This window comes from Mycetomoellerius zeteki, unplaced genomic scaffold (genome assembly GCF_001594055.1).
Source record: "Mycetomoellerius zeteki isolate Tzet28-1 unplaced genomic scaffold, Tzet1.0 scaffold62, whole genome shotgun sequence".
Taxonomy (NCBI): domain Eukaryota; kingdom Metazoa; phylum Arthropoda; class Insecta; order Hymenoptera; family Formicidae; genus Mycetomoellerius; species Mycetomoellerius zeteki.
This window is the reverse complement of record NW_017257632.1, coordinates 2409183-2423963: the sequence shown is the minus strand read 5'-3', so window position 1 is coordinate 2423963 and position 14781 is coordinate 2409183. Positions and strand designations below refer to the sequence as shown.

Sequence of the window (14781 nt, the reverse complement as noted above, 5' to 3'; positions counted from 1 at the left end):
AATACTTCGTTTAAACGCATATGTTGGTAATTTTCGCGGTTTTCCCTCTCCGTTTCGGAGAAGAGTTGCTTGGTACGAGCCCCGCATGAAGCACAGAAAAAGAGGGTGAGAAATTGCCTTAAATTAACCGCGAGTGTCACTAATAATTTACTACATCACACGCTGCATCACTGTCTAATATGTATCAAAGTATTACGAGATTGGAATGGAATTTTTGATCCCGGGCTTATCCCTCGTCAGAACATGTGACAGCTCGAAACGGTCTTTTGTGACAATTTTAACAACGGTCGCTTATTTTAGGCGTTCCTCCGAAATACTGGACAACGATGAAAAACGTGGATATCGTATCGACCTGCTGCATCCGAGCATTTACCTAAATCATAATGGAGCACCTGAACGATACGTGCAATATACAGTTGGAAAATTGTCAAATTGGTTAAATTTAACACATTTCATATATCTCAATGATGCATTCAAATTTTTGTTTTAGTTTAACACAAAATGTATATGTTAAAAAGTAACAGAAATATTATATAAAAAATTAACACAAAAATGTAACACTAACATAATTTGTAAAGCAACCATATTTCTTCATCAAAATTAATAATTTATAATATGTTAAATTAACATATTTTATCTAATTATCTCAGAATTTATGTTCTAAAAAAACATTATTTTTATATTATTTTTTCACTTACTCATAACTTATATTATTTTAATACTAAAAGATATCAATTTAACACGAAATATTCAAGTAACGCAATCATATTATGTTAAATTAACACTCAGATATATTAAAAATTCGACATAAAATTTTAACAAGGACTTGGGTAGATCATTTTTAACACAAATACAGAATGCTTTTTACTGTGTAACGTTTCGCCAGATCATCTATTTCGAAAGCGTCATCGCGACCATGTGCCTCAATTTCGGCCCACACAGTCTCAGTGCTCGCGATCTTCGATCTCTTCCGGGATGATCAGCTATCATGATAAAACTGGAGATCCAAATTAAAGGTTTTAATTGGGACTCGCATTCTTTATTGATTTTTTTCATTTTCCGCAATTGATATTCCTCCTATTTAATTGAAAAAGAGAGAGAGAGAGAGAGGAGGGGAAAAAGCGCGATATATTGTAGGATTATCACAAAACTGGAAAAATTAAGGAAATATCAAAAAAATTGAAAATAATCAGAAAAATCAGAGAAAAATCAGAGAATTTTGCAAAATTGAATGAACAATTAAAATTCTTAGTTTTAAAGAAATTTGACATGCATACGTCACACTTACGTAGTTTTGGACAATCAAACTTAATAATTAAATGAAAGCGGTATCAGCAACATTAATCATGATTTACATTGATAAATTTGTTAAATTGCTCTCTCAATAAAATATTTGACGATCCAAATCAGGATGGAAGTACAAAAAAGTTTCAAAATATTATTGAAAGCGTATCAGGGAAAATCATGAAATTTTGTCTAAAAATCAGAGAAAAGTTATGAAATTTTAGGATGAGGATTTATGACAGTTTTGTATAGGAACGAACACGATTCTTCGATCGTGATCACTCACAAAATGATCTGATTATCCGTGCATCACCGAATGTATGTTCGTCCGACCGACACGATTACCATGCGATTACTCCTTCCTCTGTATCGATGATCCACTCTTCCTAGTCTCGATGATCCACATTATTATCTATTGATCGACCTGCGCATAGTCTCTCTCTTTCTCTCTATCTCTCTCTTTCTTGTCAATATTATTGTCACGCTTCGTTGTCACTTGTTTGGTTGTACGATTGTACGTAACTCCATTTAGAACTCCATCCATCGGAATTCAATTTATGGACGTCTCCAATTCGGACCGATAAAATGAACTTCCGGACTACGCTGATGTTATACAAAACTTTAGTTTCCGAGAATGCAAAGATTGAAATAACGAAGCCACAAGTATTTCGTGAAACAAAGGATTTTTTTTATGTATATTAAATATATTAACATAACATATCATGAATTAACATATAATTGTATAAATGGCAAGTATTTCAGTAATTTACTTTGAGATACGGAAACGTTATTATTTCGCTTCACTTTTACTCGTTAAGCGCTCTGTAAGTTTATGAAGTTTAATTTTACATTAAAAACTGGCGAATTGAATCAGCGAAAGTCGGATGAATAGAATTGAACTCTTAAAGCGTAGGAAATTGCAAATTTCTATTTTAATTTATTTCTCTTCTGGTAGACGGGAAAATACAGAAGGAAGGAGGAGTTCTCGCATAGACGGAGGAGGAAATGAAATATACTGAAGAGATGGTTGGCCGTAGAATACGCGTGCAGAAAACAGGAAGAATTTATAACGGCTCTCCCGTGCTTATATTTATCGACAAAGTTCCATCGTTAACAAGACATCACAATCAAGTTTAATGAACAAAAAGAATGAACAGAGAGTCATAAAATCGTTTAAGAGTGAAAATTTGCCAATAATTAACTTTTAAAAATAAAAAAAGGATATAAATCGTAAATATATGACAAATTTGAGATTCAGTGAAGGTTTTACGTTTTTTTTATCATTTTTTATATCATTATAACGTAACACACACACACGTAATATAATGTTTTTTATACAAAATATTATTATATATATTTTATATTTTTATACATATTACATATATCTTTTTGCAATTCATGTTCTTGAAAAATGTGCGCGAGAAAAGAGATGGAATAATATCCACGTACAATGTGCTGACTAGTTTGTCGAAAGCGTATCTTTTTGTGATAAATGGACAAAATAAATTCACCTTCCTCCTAGCTCCGTTGACACGTCATGAATCAAATTTCTACTAATGATGAAATCGTACGCTTCTCGAACACGCTTGCGGAAGTCGAGCATTGTCGTCCCTCGTTAAAACAGCTAGCGTTCTTATACGGCTCCATACGTCGTGTGTAGATAATGCTCTCGTCTCGTAATCTGCAATACTATTTAACCGATTAACGTGAATAGGTTTATATTTGGTCCTTCGAGTAAATTTCCAGAAGTAAATCTCATAAGAAATTATTATATTATATTAATCTTATTTAAGCAACTGTGCGTATATAATAAGAATGCTAAAAATTATGATTTTCAATTGACAATTGCGCGAACTTCTATTTACGAGATATGTATATTAAAAATGCCATTTTTACTACCTAAGTAATATTTTTAAAAAATTGGTCTTTCAAGTAAATTCTTGCGAATAAATTCCGTAAGTAATGATTACGTCACATTAGTCTTATTTAAGCGTATAATTAGAGCGGTCAAAAAATTATGGTTTTCAAATGGCAACTGCGCAAACTTCTACATAAAATTTATGAGATATATTTATATTAAGAATGCGTCACATTTTTATTCCCTGAATAATATTAGAAAAAATTGATCTTTCATTAAATTAGTCTTTCAATAAATTCTTGTTAACAAATCCCGTAAATAATGATTACATTACATTAGTTTTATTAGCAACTGTGCGTACATTAAGAGCATTCAAAACTTTTAAATTTGAAACGGTAAAATATTTGTGGGATAAAACTTCTAAAATAATTATGAGATATATATTATAAGAATGTGTCATTTATTTATTAGGTGATATTAGAAAAAAATGTCCATTTAAAATACTTTATAAATATTTAAACAATCAGCTGTGCATGCACACACTCTTTTTGTCGAGATAATACAACGCATTTTTCGTGTCATTTATCTGTGCTGCAGCTATTTAAAATGAAGAGATATCCAATGTTTCAATTACCCTACGCAAACTATGCAAAATTTGAGAATGGGAAATTAAAAGCGGTCGTGTTTCGCATAGCTTTTTCATTTGGCCGTGCGGAGAAAATCGCGAAAAATCCAACGATGTGTTTCGTCCGGTGCAGGCGGCGTATCGCGATCCAATGTCGCTTTTACGTCCATCCGTTGTTGGACATTCCGCGGCTGGCGAAGTTACGCGAGAAACGTCTACGTCCCTCAGAACAGAAGAGGTAGGAGGGATGGAAGTGGAGGTTGCACGAGAGGCGAGGTCGAAGATGGGATTGGAATTGCAAATATCCCTCTTCTCCGTCTCTTCGGTCTCTCCAGTCTCACCGATCTATCTCTCCACTTCTCTATCGACCATCCGCTCTGACCCCAGAACGTGTACGAGGTACATATCGCCGAGCATGTTTTAAAGAATCTTCGCTGGACGACAAATCGTCAGATTTCCCAGGATTTAAATTTGTTACGACTAAACCACGCGAATGTGTCATTCGACTTTCTTATCGTTATCCTTGGAGGATAACTTTTTTAAGGCCCATTTTTATCGTTGTAAATTAGATAACTTTAATCTCGATTTAATTTACTATTTTCTAATTCTTAGAACTAGAAGAAGATAAAAAGTAAATTAAATTGAGATTAAAGTTAATCTACATTGGTAAAAGTAAAACATAAGATGGACCAAAGTTTCGTATTGCTTTAAGTTGTATCATTGTATAGCTTTTCTAATAATTTTCTAATAATTTAAAATATGTGATCCAGAGTTTTTTATAACGTTGGATAGTCTGAGTTTGTTTAATATCTACACATTAAATCCCTCTCCTCCAAACATTAAGAGATTTGTTTATTTACATTACGTGCATTTAAATTTGGCACTCTTTTTTTTGTTTGTGGACCTCTCATTTCAGTGAAAAAGATAGGGAAAGTAATGACAAGGCATGAACCAAATGTGAGGACGCGGCGAAGACGAGTTATGCGCGGAAAATGACCGTGCGGTACGCGCTGCGTCAAATTAGCTTAAAAGCTCCAGGGCAACACGGGGTACTATAACGCATTCTGCGACATAGTCCGGCACACAATGTTCAACGCGCACGAAGAGAAGCCCTATTCGCCCTCATATATCACCCGGAGATAAAAGGCTGCCAGACGACGACGGAAAGTATAGTGGTTTCGGCGACACGCCGGATAGGCGGTTCATTGCGCAGCTGCACCCTGTGCCCCGTAATAATTCGGCGGCAGTCTCTTTCCCGCTAAACAATGAAAATATGTCCTTTGAAATGCTTCCGTTCCAATTACAGTTTCACAAAGACGAAACTTTTAACCCTAATATCGCGTGCGAGACGTCTTATAATTTTTAAACGCGTATCTGTGCAAAACAAGATCCTTTTCTTACGATAACCTTTACTTTGATAAGAGTATTACAAAATATTCTTTTTCTCAAATTGTTTGTGAGAAATATTCTTTTTCTGGCAAATGGTTGTTATTTCTTCGGCATGTTAAGATAAATGGAAAATCGTTACGCTTCCGATAGCGCAGTTATTCCAATTCGTAATAATCGAGAGGCGATTCATTTTGAGTTTATACATATAAAACAACGGAAAGAGAGAGAAAGACAGCCGGAAAAGGAGAAAGAGCCAGAGAAATATTGCGCAATTGGCGCAGCCTCCTCCTCTTTCCAATACATCAAAATATATTTTTACACAGCCCCAGCTCATCTTTCTTACATTGCAGGGAGTTTTTATCGAACGCTGATTATCGCTCGTCCCACTTTCGTGGAGCTTTTTACATTCCCGGTAACGCCGATATGACGGTCAAATGTCGTAGTTTTTGCAGTGATTCGGATAATATTGGCAACCTGTAAGAGCGAATGAAAAACCCTCCTATGTTCTCGTTTTTGGATGGACTCGTACATCAATACAGTTCCGTTTTCTTGCCGGCGGAGTTCGAGCACCTCTATCGCTGTATCGACGTTAAACATCTTCTACAAAAGCGTCTTTCGGATACAATAAAGCCTCGAGCGAATCTACTATCCCCGCGATGAATTGCGAATACATGTCCGTAATGGAAATTGCCATAACTGAAATGGAAATTATAATGGCTGTGCGGTTAGTTTACATCGAATACGCGCGACATTTTAGCGTTTATCGTGTCCAAAGTGACGTTGCAAGGTTTCTCCGTCCTCGTTATTATTGCTATATGCATACACCGGTGCACGCAACAAGCATGGAAGTTACCTTTTTCCTTCGTCTTCTTCATTCATAAACTTCGGCACGTACACTCGGCATAAATTCAGTACTGGATTTACCCTTTGATTCTCCTTTCATATTAGAAGCTATCTTCACGTTATGCAAACACGCAAGCCAAATACTGCGTTTACGTTTAAAGGCGTTCGCGAAACTTTGTACCAAATTTACTTAACTAAAATCATTGCTAACCGTACGTTAAATATGCATCGGGAATATGAATAATCGTCCGTTGCATTATTCATATACGCGGCAGATTGTCTGCAGTCACAATTTCAATGTATTTACGGACGAGCAGAATTTTTAAGAAAACTATATTACACGGTAAAAAGAATACGATACAACTTCGATAACACGACTAGAATCTAGGTAAGTAATTCAAGGTGCAGCTGCTGCACCGTTGTACCCATACATAAACATCTCGGCGATAGAGACGAATGCCGGATGGAAGGATAGAAAAGAATTGCGCGTTTCTTCGAATGCTGGTTGGCATCTGGCTGGTTTGCATCTGCGCGTCTAAATATTAAGCACCATAAAATACGATTTGTAATAAAAATTTTAATATAAAGGCATAATTTAAATAAAATAAATATCTGTAAATGCATAATAAATTTTCCAACAATTTTGTCTAGCTATCATCATATACAAAATTTATAACAAAAAGAAATTAGAATTTTCACAATACGAGGGATTACAACTGATATCGGACATGTTTACGGTACTTTCATGAAATCATGTCACATTACAGCGCCGCGGATTCGTAATGCATTTTAATGCATTTCAATTTTCTGCATCTGCTGTTACATAAAAGAAACGGGACGAAGTGAAATGTTTTTTTTTTCATATTACCTCCTACAAAGCATGACGCGACAGATTGCGTTCATCTGTCGTAGGACGAAAGTATAGATCAAAGGTAAAAAAAATATTTTTTGAGTCCGTGCGTAATCCAAGATTCTTGAGAAGTCTTACGGAAAGATTTTCTGTAATCGCAGCTGAACTCTTCAACACTGCTTTAAAAAAAAACAGATGAATTTTAAAATAAAATTACTTAATTTGGATATAATTAGAAAAGTGAAAATATAAGAAAATTGAGAAAAATTAAATCAGATAGTTAAATATATTATTTTAACATTTCTTGTACTTCTCGAATAACTTATTCGTGTTTTTCAAGTTGAGCAAACGTACGTCTCGAACGCGTTATATGATAAATTAATTAGCGTCGTATTTTGTAGCGAACGCAATCGCGACTGATAATCGCCAGAGCGGATTATGTTCCCCAGGATTGTACTGTGACGGATTTCCGCTAATGACTACCGTCGATTATTAGCTCTTGTTATGGCAGTTGTGAAAATTGTCATGGGTAGTAGTACTGTTTCCCGCTCGCATAAATTTCGTACAACCTATGTACACCTCGCTTGCAAATACCGCGCCTCGTAGAGAATCGTGTAAACGAAGAGGAACGAGAGTATTCAAGAAGTTATCAATTATCTCTCTCTTTCCATCGGAGCAGATGTTACCTCTTTCAAAGCTTAAACTTAATCATTTCTAAAAGCTTCGAAGGAAATACACTTCTTCTCGCGCAATATGCAATCTTGAGAAATTAAAAAATTTTTCCAGGAAAAATTAATTCGCCTTCACTAATTATACTTTTTTTTGTTATTTCAGCAAAACGAGTGAGAAATTTAACGAACGGATGATGCGAGCGAAATTAATTTTTGAACGGTTTTTCTAATCATGACTTCAAACGAATTTTTACAATTAAAAATATAAATGATGAGTCCGAATAACATTTTCTTGCGTGACGATCGAATCGTTTGTGTTGTTCGTCGCATAAGTCACGCGTGAGCGATCTCCGCCCCGTTCAATTAGCCCTCGTTATCACGACTTCTCACTCGAGGCAGGAAGGCCGCGATGTGTCGCATGGCACGCTGAGGAGGAGGGATAACATTGACTTAAATGCAGCTGAGATTTTTTTCAACCGCTTGCGGAACACTCGATGCTCTCGTCTTCTCGTGTGCTCGGTCTTACGACGCGGCGCATTGAGATGAGTAATTGTGTCTGATACTACTTCAACTACCACTTGCGACCACGGGGGATTGCCGAGCGAATCCCAGGTGCATCCGAAATATTCCAATCTTCAGAGGATCCCGTCGCGATACTGCGCACGGTGAAATTCGGATAATTGAATAATCGAAACGCTAATCTGGATGAAACGGATCGTCAGGGTCTACTTCGAGCATCAGCATCTCGCAACTGAGTCCCAGCGGAGTTATATGTACGATCCGTTTAATTAATGGATCTATATAGCTCGTATTTTCAAACCCGACCCTCACAAAGACACATACAATTGAAGCATTCTTTGGTTTACAAGAATACTTTAGCCTGCCTACTTCATTTCGTATTTATCTCAGTGTGAAGCTTTTTTCTACGCGTGACATATTCTGCATTATAACTTTATTATAACCGAACGTGTGACATGTGCTGGGCGTAGATCTATAATGTTTAAAAATGTATAAATCGGTAGAAAAAGAACCTTTGAAACTTTAGTTGACCGATACGTTCGCTCACAAACTTAATTAGATAGAATTATATGTGCAGACATATAGCTGTTGAACCGCTAGTCCATACCTTTGCAGATCGATATGAATGGACGCAATTACGTCTCGGAATAGAATTAGCATTCAATTGATCTAATGAATAATACAGAATCACTACAGAATTTAGCATTCAAGCATGTCACATATTCTGTAATTGTCGTGTATTCTGTGTAATATTCGAAATATTTTAATCATAACTTTTATACTTGAATTGAGATAAAATATTCCTTTTATATAATATATGTACTACCGACAAAAAAGTTTAAGACCATTAATTGAAAATATTTACAAAATAAAATCAAACTTATTTATCACATTAAACAATTTAACATATTTTTATTGCTTTACTTATTCATTGTTTCTAATCGTTTTACAATAAAGTACAAAATAATATAAAATATTGGAAGTTCTACAAAAAATACTTTTAACAAATTTTTTTTTAAGAAAGACACTAAGAAATATTAAATACTCTTTTTGTCAAAGTAGCTAATCTTACATTTAACTACATTTTTTCCCATCTTCTAAAATAATCCATATCTCTCTATTTTGAAAAAAAGACTTTAACTGTCTTTTCTTGAAATTAAACAATGTTATATTAATCACAACTGTTAAATATAATGCCTCTTTATTTTCAAATTAAAAATATTAAGTAAGACATATACTGACTTTTAAAGAGTGTTTCACTAAAATATTCTTAAATTTTATATGGTTTTAAACTTTTTAGGGAACATATATACACATATACAAAAATTTCTTTATCTAAATATAACAAAATTGTACACTGAATCAAATTATATATTAAAGTTAATTCATATATTACTTTTTATTTATTTTATTTTATTTACGAATTTTTAAGAAATATAAAGAGTTGCCATTTTTAAACCATTTCGAAGGTGATAATAAACAAAGATAACAATGAAACTAGTCGATATCTTATATTTACAAAAAAAATAAAATAAAATTTGAGATTTGCCTTTGGCAAAGCCAATATAAATAATTTCCCTCATTTCAGAAAACTGAAATGTGAAGGTATCCGCATGAAATTCAATCACTTGGCAACGATAGAGTTTTTACGATTCTATGAAGTAAACAGTTTAACATTTTATGTCATCCCAACGGAATGTCAAACTTTTATTTTCACTGACTCGTGTCATACTATTCCGCCAGTGCGGCGGTTATACACAGTCTATAAAATATTAAAATTTCTTCGACCTGCGAAATATCGCAGTTGAGCCACACTACTCGGGGTACTAATAATAAATAACTTTATTACGCACCTTCATAAGATGAATTGAGCAGTCAAAGTCACGAGTCGAGATGATCACCTATGTGATTTTTTGTTAAATCGTTGTTAACGTAAATTTTCACGTTTGTTGTTTCAAAAGCTTTAACTTACAATTAAATGTCCAATTAGCAGATAGGCTCTATGCGTTTCGAGTACATCTCGCATGTCTGATAATTTTCTGATGTCATTGAAATTACAAGGCCGGTAAACTGTTAAAACTGTTTGTATACTTTGATAAGATAGTTGCGAATTCAAGTCCATCTGGCATCACCGCAAGTGAACGACTGACACGCCGTAGCATGAATTACGACTTATATAACAGCGAATGTTAAGGGCAAGCTTATAGTTCCTATCGATTTCTTAAAGAATGGAAAACGGTTACTGACGTTGACAACCGGTTGGGTGTCAAGGCGCAAACAAAAGCGACTTCCGAGGCAACATGACCTATACAGAGTCGCTTAAAGCACGGCGAGAATAAAGCTAGGTTCACAGTAAAAGGGCACGTCTCTGCAGTGAAGCATCGTGTCAGCACCCATTTATCGCGCAGCACTGTATTTCATCTATAAAACGTGCCCTCACCACCGCCTCCTCTCCATCGTCCCTCGCGAAGTCAACTGACGACACCAGGTAGTATTTCTAAACGAATATAGACAGCGATGAGAGACTGTATTAATGTGCAAAGAACTGAAAGAAAGGCAAACAAGAGGGCGTAGATTACCTGTGTGTGAAATATTACGGAGATGAACTATACTATAAGGAAATAATAATTAAGATATTAAATTCATACCCTCTGTAATTCAAAATAGTTCAAAAAGGAAGAAAGAAAATCAGAAACAAGAATATCTCTAAGTATAATAAAATTTTACGATGAATTATACATAAAGAAATAATAATTGGAAAATTCATATAGATATAACATACTTTATAACTCAAAATCCAGATCGCAATAACGGAGCTTCAAATCTTTCATTTCTGACGTATGTTGACTTTGTTCTACATTATTGCTTTATTTTCTCTCTCGATAGAAGAGTTGGTTCAATTCAATGTGATTTGTTGGAAAGTCAATCGTTACCACGTCCGTCACGTCCTGCCGCTGCGTTAGTTTTATGTTTGACTTCCGTTATTAAAAGTAAGTTCGGCCGAGATCGTCGGTTTCTCTCGTCGACAATTTCGTCGCCCTTCTCCATGGAAGAAAGTAAACGGACACCTCATTTTAACGCCTCTGTCTACTTAAACCCGCGCCGCTTTTACGCGTAACGTTACCACATTACGACCTTATCGATTTTCTTTCAACCGGGACTAACTCGCGGCTGCCATTTAATCGCAACGGCTGCGTAAAAATAGCATCGGATTATTAATTACGTTTATAAACCGAGATAACCCACATTCGCCCGCGAGAAACGAGAATCTAGCGTCCCGCTATTCTTTCCGCTCTAATACTACCGTGTTGCATGACCGCTCTTCTTCCACACATCCCGATTATTTTGTTCTCTTAACGATCTCCCCTCCGACCCCTTTGGCCGGAATGATTTAATCGTATTATCCACGCGATCCCATTGATGCCGGGCCGACGAGATAGCGCAACGCTCGTTAAACGAAAGATCACGTTACTTTGCCGCTTCATAAAAGAAAGGACGTATTTATTTCTTCGTTTTAAACGCGAGGGAAGAGAACGATCTGCGCACCGTTCGAGAGTGTAACGAGCTTACGCTATCTCTGAAAGAGTGCATGAAAAAAAGAATCCTGGATCATCGCGTTTGGCAAAAAATGTAAAAGGTCACGCATGCAGGTACGTGTCAGCTGTAACGATCAAATAGCTAAACCGATTGAAACGATCTGCACGTTTGCTGTATCCATATCAGTTTGAGTTGATAAAAACGTTCGCTTTTCCACACAAAAAAATTGCTAGCTGGTTAAATCTCGTTTCGAAAAATTTTTCTTCGGCAAAGGCAAAGCTTTATAATTTCTAATATATTAATAAGATTCTCGAAAAGAAGAACAATTTCTCAATTCGAAATTGTATATCAAAATCGCAATATTGTTTTAATGTTGATAAAAACGTTAGCTTTTCCATACGAAAAAAATAGCTAGCTGGTTAAATCTCGTTTCAAAAAATTTTTCTTCGGCAAAGGCAAAGCTTTATAATTTCTAATATATTAATAAGATTCTCGAAAAGAAGAACAATTTCTCAATTCGAAATTGTATATCAAAATCGCAATATTGTTTTAATACTAAAAAGCGCATCAAAGCGCGATTCACTGAATTTTTCAGAGCATCCATTTCGGAGAGATTGAGAATCTTTATTAATAAACGGTTGAAATGTGAATTTCAGTGTCATGTGCAGGTGCCAACATTCAATATCAATATCAATATCAATATCAATATCAAGCTGCCACTTGCTGTAACGGTAAAAGTTATACAGATCCACAACGTACACTTGATCCATTTTTCACCAAAATTGCATTTAACACGAGTGCGCACCGTTAAACCCTTGACGCGTTGGTATAAAACCGTGATAAAATAAATGCGATCGCTTTTTCACGAGTCTCCTTCATCAAAAGAAAATTAAATTGCTTTTCATTACTTGTAGATGGAAAAGCATATGATTTAATAAAACTTAGAAGTTTCGAAGTTTTTTCTCCATCGTGCTCCTCAAGATTGATTTGAGATATTCCTCACGTCTCGCCGTATCGCGAGGAAACTTTTTACTCATATCAGCAATTACTAAACATCCCCCGCATCTCCCACCCTCCGACAAACCGCAGCACCGGTTGCGCTCGCATATATATAGCACACGGTAAATATACATATATACACATAAATATATAGTTATGCACTCGATCTATGTCACTGGTATTGTATAGCATGACTAATTATACTTCAGCCGGCGGCGGATCTCGTTGCGTGGCTTCACGAGTGGCGGAAAGCACCCTATTAAATCTCGAGCCTCGGCCACCCTCTCACGAATAAGGAAGAAAACCGCGAGACGTCAATACGAGTACGCCAGGCGTGAGAAAGGGGTGGTAGGCATTTGTGCACTCTAATCCTCGATCTTCCTACTTTGTTTCACGTGCGCTTCTTCATGCCTTCCTCTCTCCTCCCCCTCCCTCTCTTTCTCTCTCATTCTCTCTCTTTTGTTTCCTCCCTAAAGATTGGTCTAGTCTACTTGGCAACCTCCAAGAACTGCGTCGAGATGCGCGCGCGCGCGCATCATATACTTGCAGTATTTTACATTCTTTCTAGAATGATAGGGTACGTTTGATGAAAACATTCACAGAAAAAGAATTCTATTTTTGATCGAAGTGGAAAATAGCAATGTATTTACAATATTATCTCTAGAAATTTTCTGTGAATACAATTATAAGTGCAAATTAGATCGATGAGAATAATTAATTAAATAAGAGAAAGAAATCTATTTTTTTTATCGAAGCGGATACTTAATAATAATTATATAGATTTCCTACAAATATACATTTTTCAATTCTATAAATTACGCGTCGATTCGGTTGAATTTGAAACGCAATAATAAACTGAAACTAGAAATAGCATTAAAAAAAAGTTACATTGATCGTCAGATAATAATAATGTTAATAAGCATCTTAAAATACTGCAAGAAACTTATTGCGAAAAACATTACCTCAGCCAGGGGTCGAATTTGAAATTTTCGATTTTTCGGGACAAGCGTCTTACCTTAAGTGCCTTAAGACGCTTATTAGTATCATGATTAAGTTAAAAATCAAAGTACGTAATTTGTGATGTTATTTTCGGCTTCAGTTTATGATTGCGTTTCAAATTTAGCAAACCAAATCAACACACAATTTATTGAACTAAAAATGTATTTGCAGTAAATCTGTAGATTTATTGCAAATATAAATATTATTAAGCACTAAAATTCGCTTTGACCAAAATAGGATTCTTCCTCTTAATTGATTTATTCTTGTCAGTTTGACTTGCATTTATAATTATTGACAGAAAACTTCTAAAGATACAATATTTGTAATTTTTCGCATTGTTATTTTTCGTTCAGTTTAGATCATCCCGTATAAAGAACGAAACTTTGAATTAATCATTACGATTTTGTTTGTATTGTAATTGCTTCAATAATTAAGGTAAATGTGTCAATTTGTGATCACCTAAGATTTAGTTTTAAAATTATTAATAAAAAGTTATTATAAAATTTTCCTACTTAAAAAATATCGATGTTGCAGCAAAGATGGGACATTATTCTTGCAAATAATAGTAATTAAATTAAGTTTATAGACATTTATTGATAAATTATGACGTATATTCATAGGCATGTCAATTCATCAGTTTGTGACCAGCAAATTTAGCTTATGCACCAATTAGTAACCATCGACCGTCCCGGTTAGTGACCGGTACATCAGATTAACGTATCATTTTGTGACTGAGAACTTTCGCTTTGACCGCGTTAAGTGATCGATTTACTTACTTATTTATAAATCAAATAATCTGCATATAGATTTTCACAAATTTAAAATAGTTAATAACATATCATAAAATAAATTATACATTAAATATATACATAAAATAAATTATATATAAAATAAATTATATACTAATTAATAAATTTATTACAAGATTTATTATATATTGTTATTATTATTATTTTAAATTATGAATTATTTATTATTTTAAATTAAGTATGAATCATTTTTTCATAACAATTTCAGATTTAATCAATAATTGCTTGATTTTCAAATGGAACATCATACTTACGAGTCCGAAGATGAAATGGACACTAATCGGTGCAGCTTGCATGATGCTCCTATAGATCTAACCTACGATGACGACACTGTCACTAACATTTTTTCGCCTTCACTTTTTGAAATCTATTAATTTAATTCTCAACAACACACATTA

At 34.7% G+C, this 14781-nt stretch overlaps 1 protein-coding gene across 1 annotated transcript; it reads right to left on the bottom strand.

Annotated features, from left to right (window-relative positions):
• Positions 1-2805: 2805 nt before the first annotated feature.
• On the bottom strand, positions 2806-10171 carry LOC108728532 (uncharacterized). Its single transcript, XM_018457109.1, has 3 exons — positions 10012-10171; positions 9893-9940; positions 2806-2973 (listed from the first exon to the last, which is right to left on the bottom strand). The coding sequence occupies exons 1-3, from the start codon at positions 10159-10161 to the stop codon at positions 2827-2829; spliced, it is 345 nt and encodes a 114-aa protein (XP_018312611.1). The 5' UTR covers positions 10162-10171; the 3' UTR covers positions 2806-2826.
• Between the last annotated feature and the right edge of the window lie 4610 nt (positions 10172-14781).

What these genes read in the sequence shown, in the direction of transcription:
- LOC108728532 (XM_018457109.1), bottom strand. Translation starts at nt 10,161, where the DNA reads ATGGACTTGAATTCGCAACTATCTTATCAAAGTATACAAACAGTTTTA. An exon ending in TGCTAATTGGACATTTAATT is followed by an intron (nt 9,941 to 10,011) that starts GTAAGTTAAAGC and finishes AAAATCACATAG; the next exon opens with GTGATCATCTCGACTCGTGA. An exon ending in GCTCAATTCATCTTATGAAG is followed by an intron (nt 2,974 to 9,892) that starts GTGCGTAATAAA and finishes TCGGTTAAATAG; the next exon opens with TATTGCAGATTACGAGACGA.